This window comes from Vombatus ursinus, unplaced genomic scaffold (assembly GCF_900497805.2).
Source record: "Vombatus ursinus unplaced genomic scaffold, bare-nosed wombat genome assembly UNPS02014959.1, whole genome shotgun sequence".
NCBI classification, from domain to species: domain Eukaryota; kingdom Metazoa; phylum Chordata; class Mammalia; order Diprotodontia; family Vombatidae; genus Vombatus; species Vombatus ursinus.
Window position 1 is genome coordinate 15,700,303 of NW_020954737.1, and position 26,421 is coordinate 15,726,723.

At 44.4% G+C, this 26,421-nt stretch overlaps 1 protein-coding gene across 1 annotated transcript; it reads right to left on the reverse strand.

Moving 5' to 3' along the window:
• Positions 1-15,233: 15,233 nt before the first annotated feature.
• FOXL2 (forkhead box L2) lies at positions 15,234-16,376 on the reverse strand. The gene has a single exon (XM_027845143.1). The coding sequence runs from the start codon at positions 16,374-16,376 to the stop codon at positions 15,234-15,236; it is 1,143 nt and encodes a 380-aa protein (XP_027700944.1).
• Between the last annotated feature and the right edge of the window lie 10,045 nt (positions 16,377-26,421).

The window sequence follows — 26,421 nt, forward strand, 5'->3', positions numbered from 1 at the left end:
AATCTATTCTTTCAGAAGAAGAAACTGAAGCCCAGAAAGGCAAAATTTGCCTAAGATAAACCAACGAATTAGTCACCCAAGAGTAATACCAGCTAACCTCAGGTTCTTCATGGTACCGGAAGAGGGGTCAAAGGTAATGAAAATGGAAGAGGTGAAGTATGAGAAACCAGAAAAGACAAGAGATCATTAAAAAGTTTGCAGTCATCTAGAAAACAGTTTCACAGATTATTAAAACTGGAAGTTACCTTAGAAACTAACCTTCTCATTTTACAGATTAGGCAATCGAGGCCCAGGAGAAAAAATGATTTATCCAAGGTTACTCAGATAATTGTAAGTAGCAGAATTGCATTGGAACCCACTAATATGTAGGAGGTTTTAGGACTCCTAGCCCAGGACTCTTCCCACTACACCTCATTAGTAATAATTTATAAAAAGTAGGAATATCATTTAACATATAAGCTAATAATAACATTGATAATGAATATCTTTATTATTAATTTTTTTATCTTTTAAAGAAAGAGGATAACACTTATTCTACCTTCCTCCTGAGGTTGTGAAGTAGTCTCCTAGTAAACCTTAATGCTCTATTTACATGGGTTTCTACTAATTACCAATTACTGTTACTAGCAGTAATCCTCGTTGCCTATGGCCCACTGTGGATAAGGCAGGAAATGTCTTGTCGAGCTAAGTGTATTGTGACAGCCAGTGCTTCAGAGCAGAAAGAGAGGACAAGAGAGACCCGAGGGGTGCTGATTCCCGGGAGGGGAAAACAATTTAGTGCTGTGGAAGGTAGTAGGGTAATGGGGGTGGAGGTGGGGGAAAGGACCTGTGCTGGGTTCTGATAGAAATTACATAATTCCTGTGATTGAAGGTCAAGGTGGCTATGAATTCTGCCTCTAGATGCTTGCAAAATTTTCTTACTGTTTGTGTCCATGCCCTGAGCTCTGCAATCTCCCTCTGCTCGTCTTTTTTAAATTGCCCTTGCCTTGGGAGGTGGTGAGAAGAAGGGTGGGTAGGAGAAATGAACGAGATTCTTAGAAGAAAGATCACGCAATCGGAAAGGACAGTTGAAAGGTGCGCATCACTTGTAAAATAAAAATACTAACTTGCCTTGGGGTTCGCGATGGAATTTTCTCTGTCCTCTGCACATCCCTCCCTCCCACGTCCCCCGCCCAAAGAGAGATGGATTCACGCAGATGCAGTCTCCCCTCCTTCGCTGGGTCCCAGAGCACATTTGTGACTCCGGATTAACAGCACTGCTTGCAGTCATGGAATAAAGGAGAAAGTGGGCGTGAAAGAGCACACTGAACAGGCTGCACAGATGCATTCGATTTTTACCGAAATGCTGGTAGAGCCGAACGATGCTCAGGGATCGCACTTGGCCTGTGCTCTAACGCAGGAGCTGCAGAGACCAGGCCAGAAAAGGGCACTAAAGAACCAGCAGTGGAACTTTAAGGGGCCAGCTCTGTTTGACGGAGAGGAGGAGTTTCCTTCTCTCGAAGGCATCAAAGTGCAGAGGCTACAGTGAGCAGAGCTGGCCTTCTGCTCCCGCCAACCCTCCTGGGGCCCCCGGGGGTCTGGAGGCTCCCCGGCTTTCCCAGCAGCTGTGCCACCTCTGGCTCTACTGCCCGCTCCGCCCCGCCTCTGGTCCACAGATGTAGGTCGCTGCTTCCCCAGTCTGGTTCAGAACCGTTTTGGATTGTAAAGGCCATCTCCGTCTCCAGTCTTCGACTTCTTTGCCCAGGCCCTGTTGATCTGGTTGACCCATATAAAGGTTGGTCTTCCTCCCAGGGGAATAGGGACCCCAGGTTCTGGTTCAAGAAGGGAGGAAACACAGCGCCAGAATCAGGAAGAAAAAGAGACTCCACAAAAGGGGTTTTGCTAATGTGATCCCCGTGAACACACTCACACTCATACCAACGGGCAAGACTCAGTAAGCCTTGTTTCTTCTGTAAAGTGAGCAGTTAGACTAGATAATTTCTGAAGTCTCTGCCACCTCTAACCTACTGATGAGTGAAATTTAAGTATTTTGAGGGGAGGCACAGTTTTTATTTTTGTATAATTAAAAAGATAGCTATCATTTCTATAGCTCCTACTGTGTGCTAAGCCCTTCACAACACTATCTCGTTTGATCCTCCCAACAACCCTATGAGGTAGGTGCTATTACTATTCTCATTTTGCAGTAGAGGAAATTGAGGTTAAGTGACTTCCCCAAGGATACTTGCTAGTAAATGTTCTTGAGACTGACTTTGAACTTAGATATTCCAGATTCCAGGCCCAGTGCTTTATCCACTGATCTACTTAAAGTGCTTTGTATTCCCAGGGCCTGGCACATAGTAGGTTATTAATAAATGCTTGTTGAATTGAATTAAAAAGTAATATTGAAAAGCATGCACAACCACAGGTGAGTACCATGAGCACCATGAGCACACAGGAACTGGGAAGTAGAGCTGGTGTCCAAGGATGATCATCTGAGTACTAGCCTGGTGAACATCTAGGAGTCTACTGGCTACTGCACAAGATACAAGAAAGCAAGAAATAGCATTGCCACACCCCTGGGAGCATCCAATTCAGGCACAAAGTAGCTAAGCACATGCACATACACACCACACTCAGGAACATGCCTCACAAAGAAAGCACCAAACACAGGCAATTTTAACACTTCAGCCCCAACTTACTTTTTGTGGAATTCTGCGCCTGACACTTAATAGCTGTGTGACTCTGGGCAATACACTTAACATCTCTGAGACTCAGTTTCCTCATCTTTAAAATTCAGATGACAATATTTATGCACTTACAATACCCACCTCACAGGGTTGTGAGGAAAGCACTTTGTAAAACTATATGAATATAGTGGCAGTTTTTTTTTTTTCAAGCGAGGTCTCAGTTCCTGATTGTTTCAGTATGAGGAACTACTGGTGTGAAAACTTCCTCCACCAATGCAAATATGCAACTGATCTATAATTTATAGTCTCTGAGAGTTGCATAGGGTACTGAGAAATTAAATGAGAAATCTGGTCACACAGCCACCGTTTATCAGAAGCAGGGCTTGAACCTGAGTCACCTAAATTACAAGGATTCTGTCAACTAAATCATGCCACCTGTGAGTAGTTATTGTTGTGGTTGTTATTATTATTATGACTATACACTTAATGTTTCCAAGTTTAGCATTCAGTGTTTTTATAGGTTATACACACACTGAAATTTTTTTACATAAGTGTACAGTCTGGTGAATTTACTCATATGCATTCCCATATAGGAGACTTCATCAGCACTGTAGCAAGCATAACAAAAGTGTATTGTTAACATTTTGTTTGAAGTATGTACTCACATACATACACATACATTGACATGCAAACAAACGTATGCCTGCCCACGTATATAGGGAGTCCTGCCCCATCCACGCATACACATACCACCCAGATGCAGTGGAAGGAGCTAAACAGTGCCAGGGACTGTGAGTAGGGTTATTCGAGTTCTAGCCTGGCCTTCTACACTCATTGACCTTGAGCAAACCCCTTAACCTTACCGAGTCTCACTTTTCTAACGTAAAGGAGATGGTGCGTGTTGGGTGAGATTTCAACTGCAACCAACATTCGACGAGTCTGTGATTACATGGCAGATGAAATTAGTCTTTTCAATAAAAGGTTTCCGTGATACATTTGTCACTCCAGGGCTCAGTGGGAGGTTGGATGTTCGAGACGATAGAAAAGGGAGATGCAGGTGAAGGTTCCCCTTTCTTGGTTTCTGGGAAGCCCGGATATGGGGTCCTGGCCAGTCAGCAATTCCGTTTCTTTGGCTCCGTTATCTTCCATCGGGCCTTGCCCCTTCAAGTTACAGGGTTACAGAGCTGGGGGCATCTTGATAGATTGGGAAAAGCTCTGCTCCTTTAGGCCTGAGGGACTGGAGAGCATACTTGATGTGATGGAACCGGTTCGGGTACCTTTCTCTGTTTGCTCATTATTTTCTCCCTCTCTCACATACATTGCACTCTCTTTCTTGGAGAGCAAAGGAAAAAATAAACAAACAAAAAAACAAACAAACCGACAAAAAACAGAGTCAACCCAATCTACCCATCCAGACGCCTACGTCCTTTCCCAAAATGGTGTAGTGGAAAGATGAACTTGGAGGCAAAGGTCCTGGGACTGGCTCATTTACTTAATAGTAGGGATGTTGAGCAATTCTTTTAATTCAGGACTTAGTCAGTTTCCCAATTCGTAAAACAGGGAAATAAGACTTTCACTAATTGTCCCGGGAAAGCCCTTTGTAAACCTTAAAAATGCTACTTAAATCGAAATTGCCTCAGTCTCTCCCCTTGTCCCCTGACTTTGGTGAAAGAGGAACAGAGAGACTTCTGGCCACGAAGGACGCGTTTTCTAGCCCCTTGACAAGGATGTGACGCCCTCTGGTCGGAGGAAGAGTGAAGAAAAGAGGGGGTTGCCTTTCCAGCTCTTGGATTAATCAAGAGTTCTACGCCTGCGGGCGAGTTTTCTAGGTTCCCTATCCGAGGCGAGATCACACAGAGAAAGTAAGCTCAGTCTTGTGACTCGGGATAAGTCCTTGAATCCTAGTACAGAGACTGACAGGAGGGTAGGACAGAGATGCTGGATCGCCTGGAGAAAGGGGGCGTTGTGAAAGCCTTCGTGAAACATGATGCATGTTTAAATAAACTGCAGCAGTTTACATTCGGTTGCGACCTCTGTTTATAAAATACAGAAAGCGATAGGGAAAACACCCTACTGCTGCCACAATCGCTGCATTTACCCGGCAGGAGAGAGCATTACAAAGAAGCAATGAGATTGACCAACCGAGTCAGGCCGAAAGGGAGGAGAGTCTGGTTTCCGGTGGAACCCCAAAACTGCTCGAGTTCTAGTACCAGGCTCTGTTTATCAGCCAAGATTTCTAATCTCAGAAAAGGTTCTACTCGTGACTCTATTTCAACATAACAGACTGTGTTGAGGTTTCAATTCAATTCAACGCAACATTTATTAGGCGCCTACGATGTGCTTTTAAGGACAACAAAGTAGTAGGTGGGAACCTGACGCATGCTATTGTCCTCCAAGACACTATCTCCGAAGATCCACACAGATGGAGACCTTCAGCCCAACTCTGGAATTTGGAGACATCCTTTGTGAAGACTTTTCCAAAGCTGGCTTAAAATAAGTTTGGAGTTGCGCTGGGAACTGCCACTCGCCACTCACTTTGCTCCTTCTCTCCCCCTCCCCACAAAATTCCTAGGAAAGCCTGAGGCAGTGTTTATCTCTGCCCGGGGTGGGGAAGGCATAAGGGCTTCAGGAAAGAGGACAAAGGGAACCAGTGTCACTCCTGCGGCTGGATTTCCTGACCCTCCTCTTAGACACATTGCTTCTGGCTGAGCTGCAGTGAAGTTAATTTTAAAAAAGAGTTATTTAATTTCCTCTCCTACTCCCCCAAACAAACAAATAAAAAACCCTCTCATAATCCTTTCCCTTACTTTTATGTAAAATATATTTTTTATGATTCTTCTTAATTCGACAAACATTTAATTATGTCTGTTCAGTTAAAGAAAGGGACTCTTTTCTTACAATGGAAATCTGGGGGAAAATTTAGTGTAAAAATTGAACAAAGTAAATCGTGGTTGACTAGAAGTGGATGATTTGTCAGGAGTTAGCTGCATGACCTTGAGCAAGTCGTTGTGTATTGTGTGTGCGCGCGTGTGTGAGAGAGACGGAGACAGAAACAGAGAGATACAGAGAGATACACAGAGACAGACAAACACACACACACACAGAGAGAGAGAGAGAGAGAGGGAGAGAGAGAGAGAGAGAGAGAGAGAGAGAGAGAGAGAGAGAGAGAGAGAGAGAGAGAGAGAGAGAGAGGGAGGGAGGGAGAGAGAGAGGGAGAGAGAGAACGAATCTCTAAAAGACTGCTGTAAGTCCTGGTGGCCTATTTAGCTTCCTGCGAGTCTATAGATCAATTATATTCAGTATTCTTTGAATATAGGTCAACCAAACCAGGCTGATTATAGTCTTAGTCCCACTCAATGGGAACCTGAGTTCCATCGGCAGAAAAATGGAATTTGTCCTTTCTCCCACGCACAGAGTTCTCTGATTTTTCTCTATTCTATATCTCTAAGTCCTTCCAAATTAATTAAAATTATATTAATTATATTATATTATAGCATTTTAACAATAGTTAAGTCTCAAGGAAGCTGGCATTGTCGTTTGAATCTGAAGCCACTCCAGACATAAAAGCTTACAATTTCCGTTGCTACATAGTGTCTTTTGAAATCTCCAAGAAGAGACTGGAGGTGACCATCCTCGTAGGGTCAGAGAAGTCAAGGGAAGGTCGCCAGTGGCCGCTCTGGCTAGCTTACAAAACTACAATGTCAGCAACTGCCTCTTCTTAGCCACACATCTCCAGCCCGAGTTTCACAAAGGAAAACTGAACGGGACAAATCTGTGACCAGAATCTGACATCACACAGACGCATAGTTAATTTCATGTTTCCTTACAGAGGAAGGGCATTTCCAAAGACATATCTTTTCTTCTTCTAAATATTAATGTCGGAGAAGCATTGAATGTTAGGCCACCCAATTCAATTCTTTCAATTTACAGATGGGAAACAGAGTCTAGGAGAAGGGGAGAAACTTCTTCAAGGAATCAGAGCTAGTTAGCGGCAGACCCAAAACTAGAACCCAAATTTCCTGACACTGCCCTGCCGGTTCAATGTTCTTTCATCCACACCATGCTGTCATTTGGGATAACGAATCTAGGGGTTGTTTAGCGCCCACATGAACTGAAAGGAAAAAAAAAGTTATCAAACAATACCTGCATTTGTAACCCTCATAGTCTCCTTAGACAGTACAATCCAAAAGAAGCACCTAGATTTCCCATTTAAGTGAATTAGGATGTATTAGGGAGAGACATTATCAAATTTTAAATTCATATTGACAAGTTTTTTTTTCCTCCAAAGAAAACTGTATTTTATCATTGAAGAAAAAATTTTGTGGGAAGCAATTTGGGCAGACAGAAGTGATCTATTGGGTTTATTGAAAAAGGAAACTGTTTGGTTTTAGAATTTGCATCCTAGTAGATTCTGCCCAACTGCCACACTGTATTAAAGTTCAACATAGTTCAGATGCCTTTTCTGATGTTTCAGTACAGTAGTGGTGAGTCGGTCGTTTGTACAGGTTCCCTATCCTGGGGAATGCTTGAGAGAGCTTGAGTTAGTCTCCAAGCCTGCCTATCTGACCCAAGTCACAAGATCCCGCCGAGGTCTGGTATAGCACCCGAAATTAATATTCGCAGCAGGATTGTATTCTCAAGGAACTCCCTCCACACTCGACACACAGGAAGTTTTCCTAGGCTCCCAGCACGATTGAAGAACCTGAGAGACTATGACTCTGGATTAGCCTGTGGCCCCTCTCTGCGTGGGAGAGATGCACCAGTGCTGAGAGATGTGGAGCAGGGGGACAGCGGAGGGACACTGGAGGAACAAGTTAAGTCATTGTAAAACCGGGTTTCTTATTCTTTCCTTCCTCTCTAGTCCGAGCCGTGTAGCACCTGCACCTATGACCTCTTTTGGCATCTTCAAAACACTCACTCATATACAAACTAGGGATGCTGAGGAACGAGAGTTCTGTCAGAACTAGGGGTGCTGGAGAACAAGACTAGTACTAGTATGATGTTCCCTTCTCCACTGGTTCCCTTTTAGAACAAACACCTCACCAATCATGCACCTAGGATAGGACTGAGCGGGAAAGGGGGTGGGAGGACTGGGGATGACGTGGTGAGAGTTTTTAAATCTTTCCTTTAAAAACAAAACAAAACAAAAAAAAACTCAAACAAAACTATAAAGGCTTATTAAGCACTTCTTTAGTCTCTAGGTTCACTAGAATCACAGAGGGGGTCTTAACTAGCGTGTGTGAGTGCGTGTGTGCGTGTGTGGGGGGGGGGGGCGGGCGCGCGCGGCATGGACTCCTTTGGCAGTCTGGGCTGCACCTCAGAATAAAATTTTTAAATTTATAAAATACATAGGGTTACGAAGGAAGCCAGTTATTTTGGAACCGTTTTTTATACGAATTTTTAAAAATCAGGTTCGTGGACACCAATTTAAGAACTCCTTTTCTAGAGAGACAATCGTATTGTCTGTATACAAGGATGAGCTCCTGAACACGGAAAATCACAGCTATTTTAAAAGAGTTAAAAACTGTCAGTAGGAATTTACGGTTGTGAGCATCCACCTGAGCAAACCTCCAACCCTCTTCTATCTAATTCACCCTCCCCAAACCCGCCCTCCCGAGAAACAATTTATGAACGAAATTTCTGATAAAGCTATCTCTGCGAAGTCACCTACGCACTATTTGGGCTCAAGAGGCTCACTTGCAAACTCTCCGAGGCCCTTCTGCCTGGAACAGTCCCAGACTGTCCTATCCTGGGCGGAGAGTTCTCCTTCTCTTGGTCTCGCTAGATCATTCAGTCCCTACGGCAACGGGAAGCCTAAGGGTGACACGCGTACCCAACTCCGCGAGATGCGCTTAGCCGGTACCAGCGTGGAGGACTGAGCGTCAGTGACAAATCAACTCTGTACTTGGTGACAATCGTTCTGTTCTGCCTCGTGTCTCTCAGTAAAGCTCTCAATGCCGAGCCTTAGCTCTGGACTACAAAAGAGGTGGGAAGAGGTTTCCAAACCTTCAAGCTCAGAGCGATTATCAGAGGATTTAAGCCCCTATTAAATTGTTCTGCAGTCCCTGCTTAGGGGCACAGAAATAAAGGGGCTTCTACTTGATTTCGGGTGTTCTTTCTATTTTGCTCTCTGTCTCATTCCATAGGTCCACTCTGGGACACTAAGCGCTGATCATATTTGGAAGCTCTATTTTATGAGCACAACCCACAGCGACTAGAAAGGGAGCCCCGGGTGGAGGCAGATACTTTCACTTCCTAATGAAGGTCTGGCGGTGGCTATTACAAGACCAGCAAGCATGGCTCACTAGTGGAGTCTGTCCATCGTCAGCCACCTTCTTTCCTAGAGTCGTTGCCTCCATATAAAACAAAACAAGGGAGGTTCCCTCTTTTCTTCAGCCCCTCCAATATTACAATTGATCCCTGACCTGTAAGATGAGGTAGTTGGAGGAGGTGATCTCTTAAGTTCTTATCTCTTCCAGTTCTTATATTCTTTGGTTCTATGACCCTTGGAGCCACTAGCCTCCAGGCCTCAGAGCTTCCTGGGAAGCAAACAAGCAATAGGTAGGCCATGGGAGGAGATGGGCAGGACCCCCAGGTACCTAGAGTTCCAGGAATCTTCAGCCAGTGCTCAGAGAGCTCAATCGAGTCTCCAGGGTTCACTGTCCAGGCTGTCCACTGAAGGACAACTCTTTCATCCTTCCCATTCCACTCCTGTCTAGGCACACAGGCTTGTATCAACCTTCTTATCCCAAAATTCCCCTGTAAGAGGACGAGGAAGTTAGGAAAGGATAGATTGGCAAGATACCTGGTGAAGACATCTTTAGTGAAAAACTCACATAACTTGATTTTCTTTTTCCCCAAGTTCAACAGGCATCTTAGATTTGGTTTCCTGAGCCCTTGCCTGGCTCATCTTGGACTCATCATGGGCCATCTCCTGTCAAATACTTTTCCATGTCCTGGAGTATCCTCTACCAGGTCAGCTCAGGCCAAGATCCCCTTTTCTTTTCTCAGTCTTCACCCATTACTCCCCCCCAGTGGATTTTTATATCCTCCTTGGACCTTATTTTAATTTGGACACTGACTAGTGTTTTTTTAGCATGGATCCAAATATCTGTGGAAGCTGATACAGTCAAATACAGGTTTTTTTGTTTTTTTTTTGTTTTTTGTTTTTTGTTTTTTGTTTTTTTTTTTTTTGCAAGATTCAGTAGCTGCATCTTTCAGTTTCGATCTGGGTGTCTGACTTCTAGTACAAACCGCCTTGTGAGCTGCCTAAAGGGGGGAATTGGAGGGAGAAGTAAAACAAAAGCCAATGACAGCGAAATTTACTAGGAAATAGATTTGGGAAAACCTAAAATCTCCTACCTTCTGAACCTGTTACTATGCCAATAGGTCTTGAAGAGAGGGCCACCTTAAAGATAAGGAAACAAAGACTTAGACATTACCACCTGTTCCACTTCCCCCCAAAAGGCCAGGGTAGTCTTCCTGGCCCTCTGGAAGTAAGACTCCTAAGTACAGTATCCAAGTACTCAGGCCACCTTGGGAAAAAGACACACTCTATCCCTTGTTCCTCCTTAGCTTCCTTCCTGGTACACCCACGGTTTCTCCTCATGCGCCCTCTCCAAGTTCCAGGTGTAGGAAGTCAGCCCAGGCTGAACTAACAGGGCAGCTTAACCTTATCCCCAGGACCTGGGAAACTGAATAAGGGAGAGGTTGCCAAACGCCAGAGACCTCTTCCTAACCCAGCCAAGACACAGAAAGCAGGACTTCTATTCCTGTAAAAACAAGGTGACACACACATAAAAGAGCTCAACAAATCCAAAGTCAGCTAAAATTATTATCCTGTAGCTTCAGGATTGAAGCTCTGAGGGCTAAGGTATTTTGTAGACCTATGGCTTCTCTTAACCCTTAGGACGCTTCCCTTCCACTGGGAAAGCTTGTGCTTCTTTGACAGATTCAAAGAAGGACCTCCTTGCAAGAGGCTCCCACTTGACTTGTGTTCAGGGGATGTCTGTTCTCTGTTCCAGGTGCATGAAGATTAATTAAAACACTAGAATGGGGACTGAAAGGGGTGGCATTTGCACGTTAGGAAAAGCAACTGGTGGGGGGAGGAGGAAAGAGAATAATTTTTAGTTGTGTATGTGAATGAAAAAACATACTATATTTATGCATACTGTTTGTGAGTATAAAGAACACATAAGTGCATTGTAAACATGTGTGTATCAGGGCATGTATATGTTTGCATTGGTGAGTGTGACACATACATATATATAATACAAAATATTGTTTCTGTCAGCACAAGTAATAGTTCCTATTAACTCTTGTTTGCACATATTATATATTTGCTTTATTTACATTCTATTCTCATTTAATATGCAGGACACATCCACAAACATATATATATATATATAATATGCATGTGTATGTAAACATAAACCTACATCCACCCATGCCTCAGGCTAGAGGTTATTGAGACTCTGTGTATGTTACATTGTATTTTTACCCACCAGGAATACTTTCAAGCTCATTTTCCTCTGATTTTGGAATATCTTCAGACAAGTTTTCTTCAGAGTATGCTTGTAATGGGGAGAAAGAGAATAGAGAAGAAAGAAAGGAAGGAAGGAATAATGGAAGATAAAAGAAAGAAGATAAGCGATGAAGAAAGAAAAAGAGGAAGAGAGGAGGTAAGAGAACAGAAGGAATGGAAAAGAGAAAGAAAAGAAAAAAGAAGAAAGACATAGAGAGAAGAAAGGGAAGAAAAGGAGGAAGGAAAGAAAGGAAGGAAGAAAAAGTAGAAAAAGAAATGCAGGGAGGAAAGAAAGAATTGGAGGAGGACATGGAAAAGGAGAGAATGGAGAAAAAGTGAATATAGAGAGCTTAAACTTTTAGAACTGGTTAAAAAAAATACCATCCCCAATCCAGAGTGCCATTTTGTGGACAATTTTATGACTGTAAAAGAACCCCACCCCCTCTTCCCTTTCTTGTATGTGACCAGGTGGAGATACTTTTGAGATCGTTAGACCCTGCTTAATCTGATGCTCACTCCTTTACCAGATTTCATTAGGTTCTTCCCTCTCTCTCTCATCCTCCATTCTGCTTTTTCTTCCCCTAGCCCAGTCTTGACTGGAGCCGAAACCGGCCTTCCTTCTCACAGCTCAGTGCCGGCAACTCACCTCACTCAGAGCAGAAATAGGTTCAAAGATATCTAGAATAAGGTCTCAAAAAGTCCTAGCCCCACTTTACTGTCCCGGATACCCGTTAAATTCTCTTCAGCTCTACAGCAAGGGACTCAGATTTTCAGCCTCTCTCTCCTTTCCAAACTCAAATAGTTGGTTTCCTATTTGGGGCAGAAAAGGTAAGTAAAAAACTTTCAAATAACTTCTAAAAAACCATTTATCTTCCCCTTCTTACCTATGTAAACTACATCAGACACACTCAAACACATTGCATACATATAACACACACTTTATAGCTTGCATATGTGTTGAGTGCAGAAGTTAGTGTGTATTCTATAAACGAGAAGCAAAGGTCAACGGTGAGAAATGGGTAAGTTTCAGCTCCGTCTGTCAGTCTATATTTTCACATATTTCTATCCCCTAGTCCTTATCTCTCGCTGCAAGACTTTCCTGAAGGGTCCTGCCACCTCCAAAAGCCGAGAAACCTAAAGCCTAAGATCTCTTCCTGACCCCTTTGCAGGAAACGGGGCCTGGTCAGTCAGCTGAACTACCTAAGGGATTTCGGAGAAAGAGATGGAGCATACCAGGGTGCGGAACTCTTCCCGCGCACTCCCCTTGGTCCTAGTCTCCGCAGCTTCAGACACAAGCAGACTGTAACCCCAAATGTTCACAACCCCATCCGAAAATAGGTTACATCTCCAGGAAAAATCTAGAGGAGCCTCGACTCTATCTTGGGCTCTACATGAGCTCAGACAAACAACTTGCGTATTTCCTCTTTCCCATTTGGTCCTTTTTCTCCTGGTTTAAAGCCCCGATCCCGGACCTCTGCCTCTGGTTCGTGGTGCTGCTGTCAGCGGAGGAAACAGGGAGGGGAGGGACAGGTTTATATTAATAAGTGGATGGGCCAGGGGGAAAAAAGGCTCATCTAACAGAAACAGCTCCCAGCTGCATCATCACCAAGGGCAAACGGTCTAGAATGATACCTGTAATCCCATTAAAGTAATGAAAGGCAACCCATCGTTAATCCATTTCTGAGCTCACGATTTTGGAACCAATTCAAACGCGTAGTCGCTTGTGCGAAAGCCCCACTCTTTATTCATTACTGTACAAGTATCAGAAAAGGAATAGGAAGAAAGAAAAATAGATGCTGTTTCTTCAGCTATTTAGTAAGTGCCCCTGGCTTGAAAGGTTCTCAAACAAGTTCCTATCCAAGGGACTGTCGAACACTGTATAAATTGGCACTGATCCCGCTGTGGCCCTGCAGACAAGCCACTTCACCCCTAAGGGCCTAGGTTTCCTTCTCTGTAAAATCAAGATATTGGAGTTAAATTGATTCCTCCTCTCCCTCTTTAAGGTCTTTTCCAGCTCTGCCATTCTCTGGTTCTGATCCTATTGAATTACGTGGTTGACTTCAAATAAAAGTTGGCATATATGCTGATAGTCCGCACACATAGTTGCTATAGACATATGTAAATGTATGTACATATTAGAAACCTTCATATTTGCATTGATTGACATGCACACACATAAAAAGATCACACACAGCCAATTTATATATGTATGTTTCTGTTGAACTATAAAAATACATGTAGGTCTTGGAGGAAAACCTGAAAATGGATAGCATATATTCTAACCCTCTCTGAACCGGGCAGAGCCAACAAGGATGAAAATGATCTTAATATATAAGAAAATAATCACATTACAGAAAATTCAAGATTGTCCTCAACCACCTTTTTGAGTTCCTGTTAAGAGCAAAATATGTAGTTGCATCAACTCCACCTCCCTCCCTTTTAGACCTACGAAGACATTAAACTAATCGGCATCGAAATAATATGAAGCCTCGTTAAAAGAAAGAAAAACATTTTATTCAAGAATTTGCAATACTAGAAAATACATTAAAAGTGCTATAGTTGACTCTAGAAAAGTTGGTCCCCACAAAACACTACGCAACAATAGCTATGGGCTTACACGTTTATAAAATCATTGGAAATTCGCCCCAGTATCTACAACGCTTCCGGGTTTCACATTACTTTATTCGAGGTCGTAGAACCGTGACTGAAAAACAATTATTTTTTCTTAAAAAAAAAAAGAGGGATGGGAGAGTGACTGACAACCAGCTACTAATATATATATATATACATATGTATATATATATATATATATAATATGGGGAGAAGGGCTTGAGAAGATCAAGTAAAATTGGATTTTCTCAGCTAGAAGAGCTAAAGAGAACCGCATTCCAATTCCATCTTTTACAAAAAGCGTTTTCCCTTTGTAGCTGCGAGAAAAATCTGAAGGCCCAAATAAAATAATTCTAAGAAATTTCCTGAATAGCCTTTAAAAAAATAAATTCGTGTTTCATTTTACATTTTAGCAGCACTCGTCCCCTCTAGGCAACAACATTTCACCGGTTTCCCTGGAGGGCTTTGCTTTATTTTTATTTAAAGAAATATAGCATTACTTTCTGAAATAGAACTCAAGCAAATCCCTCCTCGCCGGGAAATGCAACATCTTCTATACTACTGGGGAAGAGTATAGAAGTGCAACCTCTCTGGAAGATGGATTTTAAGACTAAACTAAACAAAACAGATCGTCTGAAACCCAGGACAGGTTACTCTTCAGCAACACACTATTCACCACCCTCCCTCCCCGCCCCTCCGGGAACTCTCGTCTCCCATCTTTCTGTTACCCTCCCCCCAACTCCTCACCATCGGCATTCATTGCAGGAAGGTTTCAAACTGAAAACTACCTCCCCTTTTATACATTTAAATAAAAGGGGGGGGGACGACTATGCCAGGATTAGAACTCATATTGCAATTACAATCAAAATGCCATCAGCGCACAGACCTGTAAGATGTGATGTAGCCGGAGCCCCCGGAGTTACACATTGACTCCAGGTAAACGGTGTGGAACAGGGCTGGCTGGGGCTTTGGGGCTGATCTTTTTTTTTTTTTTCCCCACTGCAAAAATTTTGGCACAGTTCATCCAGCTTGGAAAGAAGAGGAGAGAAGAGAGAGGAGGGGGATTTTCCAAGGGTGGACGAGTGGGATTGAGAAACATATAGAGACAGAATGGGGCCGAAGGCGAGGCGGAGAAAGAAACATAGAGAAGGGGGCGAGAGATAGACAAAGCAGGGAGAGGAGAAAGGAGATAGAAGAGGAGAAAGAGGGAGAAAAGAAGAAAAGGAGAAAGTAGAGTAGAGAGAGACCGAAGCTCAATAAAGGGCAAAAACAGCACGGGAACGTCTTGCAGTTCGTTTCTGGAGATTGGTTTAGCTGGGCCCCTTTGGCCAGTGTTTGGGAAGGGTAGACTGATTCTGGCTCCGATGTTCGGGATCTCGGCTGCGGGCTCTGCTTTCTCCTTTCTTTTCTTCCTGCCCTCCTCTGTCCCTCCCTCAGATGTCTATCCGTGAGTGCAGGGCGCTGTGTTTGCTGTCGTGGTCCCAATAGGAGCAGTGCATCATGGATAAGTCAGGCTGGCGGGCGCAGGCAAACTGGAGGCCAGGCGGGGGACCAGTTGCGTTGGCCTGGGCGGGCGCGGGGGCCGGGGGCGCGGCAGCGGTGGGACTGGCGGGGCTGAGCTGGGCCGGGGGCGCTGCGGCCGGGTGGTGGGGCGGGTGGTGAGCCGCGGCCGCAGCTGGGTGCAGGTGGTGGGCGTGGGGGTGGTGCGCATGAGGGTGGGGGTGAGGCGCTGGATGGTGGCCCGCCATGCCGTTGTAAGAGTTCACTACACCGGGCAGCGCCATGCCCTGCACCCGGGAGTAGGGCCCGTAGGAGGCCGGGGCCCCTGGGAGCCCCTTTACCCCTCCCGGGCTGCCAGGGCCGGCGGCCGCCGCCGCAGCAGCCGCTGCAGCAGCCGCCGCCGCCGCTGCCATCTGGCAGGACGCGTAGGGCATGGGCGAGGGCGGCTGGGTCAGGGGCCACGAGTTGTTGAGGAAGCCGGACTGCAGGTACTTGGGAGGCGCCAGATAGCCGTAACCATCGCTGCCTCCCGCCCCGCCGCCCCCCGCGCCGCCAGGACCGAAGAGGCCCTTGCCCGGCTGGAAGTGAGCGGGCGGTGGGCGGAAGGGCCGCTTCATGCGCCGGCGGCGGCGGTAATTGCCCTTCTCGAACATGTCCTCGCAGGCCGGGTCCAGCGTCCAGTAGTTGCCCTTCCTCTCGCCGCCGCCCTCTCGAGGCACCTTGATGAAGCATTCGTTGAGGCTCAGGTTGTGGCGGATGCTGTTCTGCCAGCCCTTCTTGTTCTTCTCGTAAAAGGGAAACTTGCCGATGATGTATTGGTAGATGCCGGACAGCGTGAGCCGTTTCTCCGCGCTCTCGCGGATGGCCATAGCTATCAGCGCTACGTACGAGTAGGGGGGCTTCTGCGAGGGGTCTGGCTTCTCCGGGACCCCTCCGCCACTCTTCTCTGGACTCAGCTCCTCCTTGCAGTCCCGGGGTCCCCGGGGTTCAGAATCTTTCCCTGGGCGGCCTGTGGCTGCCTCCGGTGCCAGTAGGGCCCCCGCATCGTCCTCAGGCTCCGGGTAGCTGGCCATCATGACAACGAGCAGAAGCGGCCCTCCTCTCTTCTCCTACCCCTCTGCGGAATACAGCGTCCTCTGCCGAGGCTCCCCAGCTGGGAGAGGAGCCAGTGGGGACGCCGGGGAATGGAAGCGCAGGCCGGACTGGGAGACACGTCCAGTCTTAGCGAAGTTTCTGAAAAGCGTCTCTGATTCCTCGGGGATGCTGCGACTCCTCTCTCTCTCTCTCTCTCTCTCTCTCTCTCTCTCTCTCTCTCCTTCGCTACTTTTCTTCCTCTCCCTCTCTTTCCCTCCCTCTTGAGCGGTAATCGAATGTTGAGCTCAGCTTCTGGGCATGGGGGGGGAGGCAGTTGGATAGAGAGGGGCTCCGTTCTCCCCCCCCCCCCCCCCCGTTACGCCCCACCCCGTCTTGACTAGTCCCCGCCTAAAGAGGGTTTTCTTGTCTCTTTTCTTTGCCTAAAACTGCCTTTTCGAGTCTCCTACTGCGCGAGGATCCTCGCTGTTTTCTGATTTGTATGGGCCCTGGCTAGTTCCGCTTTCGTCAGGAGCTTTAGCCCCTATAGCTGGGCGGCCAGCTGCGCACGGTCGAGTTCATTTCTAAGTCACATTTGATACGTACAATGCACCCACCTGGTTTGGAAATAGCGATTACACTGAGGATCTCGAGTTTTCCCAAACCTAATAGATGATGGCTTGGCCTTCTACCCCCGCCTCACTCCACCCCTCCCCACCCCCAACATAGTGCCATTACACACACGCTTTTTCTCTCTTACACACACACACACACACACACACACACACTACACACTGCTTTTCCTTAAAACTTTTTGGTACACTCAGAACAGCGCAGTTGAGCCTGTGCAGAGAGGTGCCATTCATCCCTGCGTCTTAGGAAGAGTACCCATCATTCAAGCACAAAGGATCCATTTCCATTTCCAGAGAGAATTCTGTCCGAGGTAATAATTGTACAGTCTCAGTTTATCCCATGAAATAATTTTCTGAAACTTTCCTTTCCACACCCATGCTAGCTGCCTTAAGACAATTCAACGTACTTGGTGGCAATGGTGGAGGAGGGAACGGGCCTCGAGGATACACCCATAGGAAGGAGTCGTAAATCTCTGTCTTGGCGGAGAGAGCAGAAAACTCCACGAAGGCCTTGTGTCCATTGTGTAATGTTTTAAGATTGAATGAACGAAACACTCGCTTAATCACCCCCTTCTTTTGAATAAATCTAGTCGAATTTAGCATGATCTTTGAATCCTTAAGAAACGTTCAGAGACGTTTCCAGTAAAAGCCTCCCCTAAGAGACAACCTGGTAATTGATAAAGACTTATCCTATCGAGGAATAAGTCTTTGAGTTCAAGTAGTTAATTCAGCATTCGGTTTGGCAAAACAAAATAGCCCCCCTCCATTTCCTCATTATGAGTCCGTATTCATTCACGAACTCTAATCCTTCCCATGTGGCTTTGAGGTTATTTAATGCATATATAAATGTGTCAATATATTCATTTTGCAAGTGTGTGAAATTAGAGGTATGGCTACACTTATACACGTACAGAGGAGAATCAACCAATTAATGAACAGGCATTTATTAAGTGCTTACTATGTTTATGTGTTCAAATTTTGCTAGGCGCTGGGGATACAGAAACCCCAAACAAAGAAAAAACAAAGAAATAGAAAAGAAAAAAAGAGAGAGAAATAGTTCCCACTCTCAAGGAGCTCAGAAGAGAATTCTCTAGTTCACACACCTGGAGCTGGGGAACCGAAGTCAGGCAGCGGAGTTTTATGTCAGATCTTTTGTTTGGTTCATCTTTTCTCTAGGAGTGGGTTAAATATTATTTCTCTGATTTCTGAGGAAATGGAAGCATGACCGAACAATGAGTGATACTTGCAGAAACTAATCAAGTTGAAATCATTGGTGAAAAGTCAGTTTTTCTTTTTCTTTTTGTTTTTTTGCGGAGAGGGGGGAAATATTTTTTGTTTTTTAAAAGCACCTTATTTTTCATCTACTGTCACTAAGTTAGGGACACCAGAGTCAAAATGGTTTAGAGAGCATCAGGTCTGGGCAGTCATTGAGTAAGTATTGAGAGCAAGCGGCTTTGCCAGTTAACTTGTCCAGCGCCATGTATTAAATAGGGATGGATTACTCGTACAACAATGTGACCTTAGTTATAGATCCCACAAGATAATCAAGTCACTGCAATTTATTCCAACAAACAACAGACAACAACGACCCACCGACGTAAAATTGCTCTGCCCCGCAGTGAAACTCGGATTCTTCGGAGCTCTCCAAACTACCGAATATCCCCGAACCAAAGACAGAGAGCATGGTTCCAGAACGTGCTGCGTTCGGAGACTGGCTTGGAGAAGAGTGCGTCAGCGCGCAGACCTTCGCGACTAAAGCTGGGAAAACGCTGCGAGTTGTGAAGGCTTCTTTTCAAGGGCATCTTTATAAACATCCCAGCCCTTCGAGTTAGGAACTGGAAGACGCTGCAGGCCTGGGTAATCCGGGATCTAGCATATCCTTCGTGATTGCCGGCTGGACTTCGGTTGCGGGACTGAAAAAGTCTAAGGCCCGTTGCTTACTCCTACAATGTGGTCACGATTCTTTCCAGTCCGGGTCCTGACTTCTTCTCCAGAAGCCAAAATCCAGCAGGCGAGACCGATTGTTATTGGAAAAAAAATCTCCGAAGCTCTTCAGCAACAACAGATCTGATCTCTTCTGCAGACTCCCTTCTTATAAAAAAAAAAAACAACAAACAAAACCAACAACAACAAAAACCCCAAACCAAAAGCTATGCTGAATAGAACAGGTACTTCCTCAAGGCTAGTTTGCAGCTAGCCTTTGATTCTTTTCACCAAAGATAACAAAGCAACTTTGGGACCCAAACGAAAACAAAAGCGATGTTTGCAAACCGAGTAGTACAGCCTTCAAGACTTGGCTTATCCCGCCTGGGCACTGACATTTGCTACCTGTATGACCTCAGTCAAGCCACAATAACCCCAAGCCTTAGTTTCTTCACCGGTAAAATAGATGGATTGGACTAGCTGATGTCTGAATTCCCTTTCGTCTCTAAACTACTATGATCCTAGTGACCCTCAAGCTACCGGGGAACGATTTATCCTCAAAGTCTCAGCGATTTTAGATGGGAACAAAAATGTGTCTGGCTATGAGTAGGCCCGTGCACGAGCGCTACTTCTCTGCAGTGGGGGAAAAAAAAACAACTGGGCTCGCGGCTCTTCCTGACCTTCAAGGGCCTGATCCGCAATCCCCAGAGATTTGTGCACTCAGTCTGGGTCTGGATCCCTTTTTCTTCTGACCACCCGTGTTAGCTAGCCCTCCTGATTCTCCCTTACAGGCATTTCCGCTGCCCAGGACCCCGCCGCTGCAGCCAGGTGTGACAGCATTGTTGCATGTGTCATCACCTCCCCGGAATTCCACATTCTTCCCGCTTTTCAGTGTGTGTGTGTGTGTGTGTGTGTGTGTGGCAGAGAGAGAGAGAGAGAGAGAGAGAGAAACACTCATACAGACACACAGAGTGCAGTTATATAAATAATTGTCCTTGTGGAAAGGAGGGAGGAAAACCCAGGTCTCCCCAAATATTTCTTTCTGACTATCTAGTCCCAAGAAGGGCATCCTCAGAGGAAACCGATGTTTTAAATGTTTTGCAGGCAAGATAAGGAAATAGAAGCAAGGAGGTGTACACCTCCTTGCTTCTATTTCCTTATCTTGGCGGGGTTCGTTCCTCAGCATAGTGTTAGTAGCACAGAGAACCAACAAGTTGCTTCAGTCACTGAAGAGAGAGGGGAAGCACCGGACGGGAAGTGTGGGGGGGAGGTGATGACCCCTTTCTTCCCTCTCTCCCACAAGGGTGTCTTCCTCTTTACTAAGACATCCCTAGGAAAACAGGAGCCTAGGGGGGAAAGTGGTGTAGCTGAACCGTACAGGTTCCAGAACTCGGTCGGGCATTTGAGCGGAATGTCCAGACTGACTTGAGGTAAGGGGAGAGCAAGGAAGAAGTCTGCATGTAAGACATTTCGTTTGGGAAGGACATTGGGCTGCTGTGCACTAGGAAAGCTTTCAAGTATGTCCAACTGTGAGGTGACTGAATTTATCTGGGAAAAGGACGGGATGCCGTCACCTTCAGAGCAAGAGCCCGCTCTCCCTTCCAATGCCAACCAGACGCCTGGGGAAAATGCCGCAGGCTTGGAGTTTCTACTGTTGTACCGTGACATCTGTTCTACCTGTACTGCTGGAGGCTGGGGGTAGAATGGGAGAGGTGGAAGGGGGCTGAGGGCCAAAGACCTCGAAAAAGGCTCTCCTTTAGGTATTTTCTGGACGCCTGAATGGGCAAAGGTGTCCCATTCAGAGTCATCTTTCAGACCAGAGAGTTTAAGTCTCAGATTCAGGTTTAGGTTACAGGAGAGGACCTAAGGTGAGAGTGTGGTGTCATCTTAAAGGTTTACTTGAATGAAACATCTCACTCCAGCTGCCTATCTTGAGGCATAGGGAAACATTTTAAGTGGGAAAGAATCCCACCTCTGCCTTCCGCCATTTACATTAAATTCACTCCTCGACCACCTTTGCTTCCTCTTTCTTTACTGTCCCTTAACTCATACTGAATGAATCCAGCCGGACTCTACACATAGACACCAGTCCTAATCATCCAGGGTGCAGTCTGCTTCTCTTCCACACAGTATGATTTCCCAGGAAATCATATATTTTGACTCAAAATCTTACTAGGAGTCTTTCACCTAGCTCTCTGGTCTCGATCCCCCACCCCCTAAAGTGGATCGGGGTTTCATTCAGGAACCAAACAGTCTGGGGTCTAAGACCTCTAGCTCCTCGAAGTTTACTGGGCTGTATGGTGTGTGTGTGTGTGTGTGTGTGTGTGTGTGTGTGTGTGTGTGTGTGTGTGTGCTTGTGAACTTAGGGCAGTTAGAATTCATACCTTTAAAAGGTCTATTCATAGGAATCCAACAGTGAAAATTGGGTCCCTTATGCTCCAACCCAGAAGGTTTTTCACCGTATGGGGTGACCTAAGATTATTTTTTTTCTCTGGGAATGATAATAATGCTTATTTCTCTTTTCTGGTGTGCTAGCCTTAGGAATCCATATATCATCAGGCACACATAATACATCTGTACCTACAATAGGGTTTGAGAGATCTATCTACCTACCTATCTATAAATGGTTTTGGAAGGACTTCTTCAAATTAGGAAATCAAAGAAGAATGAGGATAAAAAGTATGAAAACCCTGACACTAAGGCAAGGAGAGAAAGAATTGTTCCTTTTCCCCTTTCTCAAACCAGTCCTAATGTCCCTCATGCTTCTGGCCAGAACCACTTAGGCCAAATTCTGCTTCATCTCATCTGTGTCCCAAGCTTCAGCAACTGGAGATGAGGGTGGTGGTGACTATTGCCTGAAATGGGGCTCAACCTCCGGAATCTATCACTATGGAGGAAAATTTCAATTTTAAATGAAGAAACAAGTTTTCTGATTTGGTACCTTGTACATAGTAGGAGCATAATAAACATTTATTAAATTGAGTTGAATTGCATTACCGTACAGTAATAATCAATTGACAATTAATAAATATCTATTAGCACCTATTATGACTAGACACTGCATATAAAACTGGGGATACAAGAACAAAAAATGAAATATTCTCTACTTGCAATGAGTTTACATTCTAATAGGAGGAGGTAACAAGTGCATGTAAGCATATGTACAGCATAAATATAATAAATAAATGTGTACACATGAGTCAAATACAAGGATGTTTGAGGAGGACACTAGTAGTTGGGGGATCAGCAAGGGTTTCATGCAGAAGATGGTGTTTAAGCTGTGTTTTAAAGGAAGTGAGGGACTCTGAGCTAGATGTAAGGTAGTAATATATTTCAGGGATGGAGATATTAGATGGAATATCAGAGAGGAGCAGGGATCAGTTTTGTTGGATTACTAACTGGAGGAGAGGGAAAACTTCCACTAAGGCTGGGAAGGTAGGGTGGAACCAGGTGTAGGGCTTTAAAAGTTAAAGAGAGAAGCTTATATTTTATTATAGTGGCAAGAGGAAGCTGCTGGAATTTGATTGAATAGGGGAGTTACATGGTGAAATATACACTTAGGGAAAGTTAATTCTGTAGCAGTGTGTAGAATGCAGTGGAATTGCAAAAAACTTGAGTCAAGGGGGTCAATTAGGAGACTTTTTTTAATAATCTAGGTGAGAGGTGATGAGAGATTGAATTAAGATGGTTGTTATATGAGTGGGGAGAAGGGGTAAGATATGAGAGATGCTTTATAGATATAAATGGCAGTATACTGAGATTACAAACCTGAGATACCAGAAGGATGGTGATGCCTTTGACAGAAATAAGGAAGTTTGAAAAAGGGAAGGATTCAGGGGTGAAGATAAGGAGTTCAGTTTTAGACATGTTGAGTTTCAGGTGTGTCTCTGGGACATATTCTTTCACAGCTGCAATTAAAGAATTTAGCAATAGTTATTAAGCTCTTGCTATGTGACACAGCTAGACACTAGGATACAAAGAGAAATATGAAACAATTCCTGCCCTCAGGGGGCATACATTCTGCACATACACATTCCCTCAAAGGCAGCAGCTATGTGCGTGCATGCGCGCGCGCGCGCGCACACACACACACGCACACAGAATACTCCTCCATCATTTACAAATATAGAACACAATTTTAATTCACATCTCATAGTTTTATAGAATGTCAGAGCTGGAAGAGACCTTAAAAAGAAACATAACACACTCATATAGACTATACATTTATCTTACTTATGTGCACAGACTTATTTATGATGCACACATATAATATGTACAACTTTAAATAGCTCCTTCATATTAAGGCCACTTCATAAACACTGCACTATTACTCTTATCAGTTTATAGGATGACATTTCTTTTTTGGTACTTACTTGAAAATAGAAAGCACCAGATTAGCAGAGCTGTCTTGGTTCTCTCTGTGATGCCTTGAGCAGTAGGTAAATAAATTAAGCTATAAACCTGAATTATGCTACAGATGTGGCTTACAGGAGATGGAGATAATAGTAGACTTTCCCACTTATCTTTTATTATTATTATTGTTGGTTTTATATTGCACACTACCCATTCACATCAGGAAATATTTTTCTATTCATAGAGAGAATTTCTTTCTTGATCTCTACAGTTCAACATACAAGCTCATAGGACAATTTGCATCCATTCATGCTCATACTACAGGCTCCCAGAAAAACACACATGCTGACCCCCTTTCCCTGTGTCTCTGGGTTATAATTGGATTTGGTTGTAAGAGACACTCCCTAGGAGAAGAAAGCCACATGTTTTTCTTTTCCTTCAAATAGTATAGAGGTGCAAAAGAATTTTAGGATCAGAGCTTTAGGGCAGAAAGAGACCTTGGGAGTCATCTAATCCAGTTCCCTCATTTTACAGGTGAGGAAATGGAGGCCTACAAATGTGAACTGACTTTTCAGAGGCCACACAGCTAAAATGTCAATGCCAGGATACACACTCAGGTTTTCTTACTCTAACTCTAGCATTTTTCCATTTCATCCTTCTAGTGCAAAGTTTCTGAGAATATTAGATGTGACTTAGAAGTATATTACAAGGGTCTGTGATGGATAGATGGAAAGAAGGAAGGAAGAAGGGAAAGGAAGGAACCAAGCATTTGTTAAGTGCCTGCTATCTGCCAGGCACTGGGCTAAGCACTTTACAGATATTACCTCATTTAACCCTTGTAATAACCTTTGGAGGTAGGTAATATTATAATTTCTAATTTATGGTTGGGGAAATTGAGGCAGAGATTAAATGCTTGCTCAGAGTCACGGCTCTAGTAAGTTTCTGAAGCTGGATTTGAACTCAGTTCTTCCTGACTCCAGGCCTCATGCTCGATCTACTGTATTTCTTAGTTGGATAGGGAATGAGAATATAAGTGTATGTGTGTGTGTGTGTGTGTGTGTGTGTGTGTGTGTGAGAGAGAGAGAGAGAGAGAGAGACAGAGAGAGAGAGAGAGAGAGACAGAGACAGAGACAGAGACAGAGATTGAATACGGGCATTGTACTGAGAAGCCTATTTTAGCCTCTAAATTGTGTCCAGCTACTGGTGATGTTTGAGGTCCCCTCAGGTCTTTGGGTCACTGCCCCACCTAGAAGAAAGGAATTTAGTTATATTCCTTTTAGGAAACTCAGGGTCTTGCTGTGGCTTCATTCTGTGATTTAGTAAAGGTATTTATTCAAATGTCAATAATGGAGAGCCAGACCACATTATTCATGCCTTTGTATTTTTCCTTGCCACTCCAAATTCCCTTTCTGCTCCCTTGCCACCTCCAGTTAAAAATCTATACATGCATCATCGAAGTGGCCATATCCACTCAGAAGCAGCCTCTTGAAATGGCACTGGAAGGGATGGAATCAAATACAGGATGTCCACATACCTTTCCCTTTTCTGGATTACAGGAAGCAAACTAACAGGAATTGGAAGTTGTAGGGTCTTTGCTTAGCTGATAGGGTCTGTTAGCTGAAGGTACTTCAATACAGTACCTGAAATGATCCCTTGATTTCTTCATTTTGGGCATTGTCACAGCCCATACAGAGCCCTCAGTCACTTGGTATATAGTTTCATGAGCTGCTGTGGCCAAAAAAAAATTGTCTGGTGGCCAAGTCTGGAGATGGGCCTCTGTGAACTTACCTAGGCTGGTCCTTAGATGTTACACATATTGTTACAGATAAGTGAAGCCTTTCCAACAAGTTAGGACTTGTGTCTTCAAGAACCAAGAACATCTTCATGGGTAATGTTGTCCTTTCTAAATTAAGGTATATCTTGCCACTGAACTTCAATGACTATGGAGCAGAGAGTGAGGTTGATGACTTGAGCTCTGCCTCACAAATTCAATTCATGTGAAAGTAAAGATGTCACCCTCATGATATCATTGGTTCTCTGAGAATGAAGGACAAACAACAACAGCAAACATATTCATGCCAAGATAAGCTACCTTATAGTCTTTAGTGGACTTAGTAGAAGATACCTGAATAAACAAAAAATCTTTGAGTTTATTAGCAATTGTAATTTCTTCCATCCATGCAGACTACAACCAGTCTGTGATTTGGTCGATAAGTACTAGGAGTTGCTTGAGGCACACGTGGGTTAATTGACTCACCAGTGCTCATGCCACTAGAGTTAGAGGTAGTATTTGAACCCAGGTCTTCCTGACTCCAAGATGACTAGTCTATTCACTACAGCACCATAGTGACATTGGCCTCTTTGCTATTGCTATCCCAGACACTCCATCTCCTGACTCATTTTCACTGGTTGTTCCCTATGCCTGAAATTCACTTCTTACTCATCTCTATCTCATGGCTTCCCTCAAATCTCAGATGAAATCTCACTTTGTGTGAGTGCCTTCCCTCTGAGATTATTTCCAATTTATCCCATCTATATCTATTTGAACATAGTTGTTTAAAAGTTGGCTCTCCCATTAGACTGTAATTTTATGATGCTACCAGCATGTGCAAGGCACTAAACAATTTACATGATGACTGCAACAAAGTAAAAGACAAGAACCCTGAAAGATTTTTTTAGCATTTTGCAATGCATTATGCAATTGGGACTTAAAAGAACTGATGGTGAAGCATATTTCTAGCTTCAGCCTCTAAAAAGAGAGGTGGTAGACTACAGGTATAGAATAAAGCATAAACTTGCAGACATGGTCGATTCATGTTGCTTGATTGTACTTACATATTACAGGGGTAGGAGGGGAATGAGAAAGAGGAGTTTCCTCACCTGTAAAATGAGTTTGAAGATGGAATCAAGATGGCAGAGTGAGAAGAAGCATTTTTGTCCAGTACACCTCCTCCATAATAATCTAGAAAATACCCCAGACTGAATTTTGATCAGGATAGCCAAGAAGAAGTCATGGTGAGTTATTTTTCCAGCCCAGGGAGATTGACAGAGAGGTCTACAGACACTGGGTATGGGGGACTGGCCAGGAGTGAAGTGTGGAAGCAGTGGCAAGGGGCATTTCAACATCCAAGGAAAGAAAGAG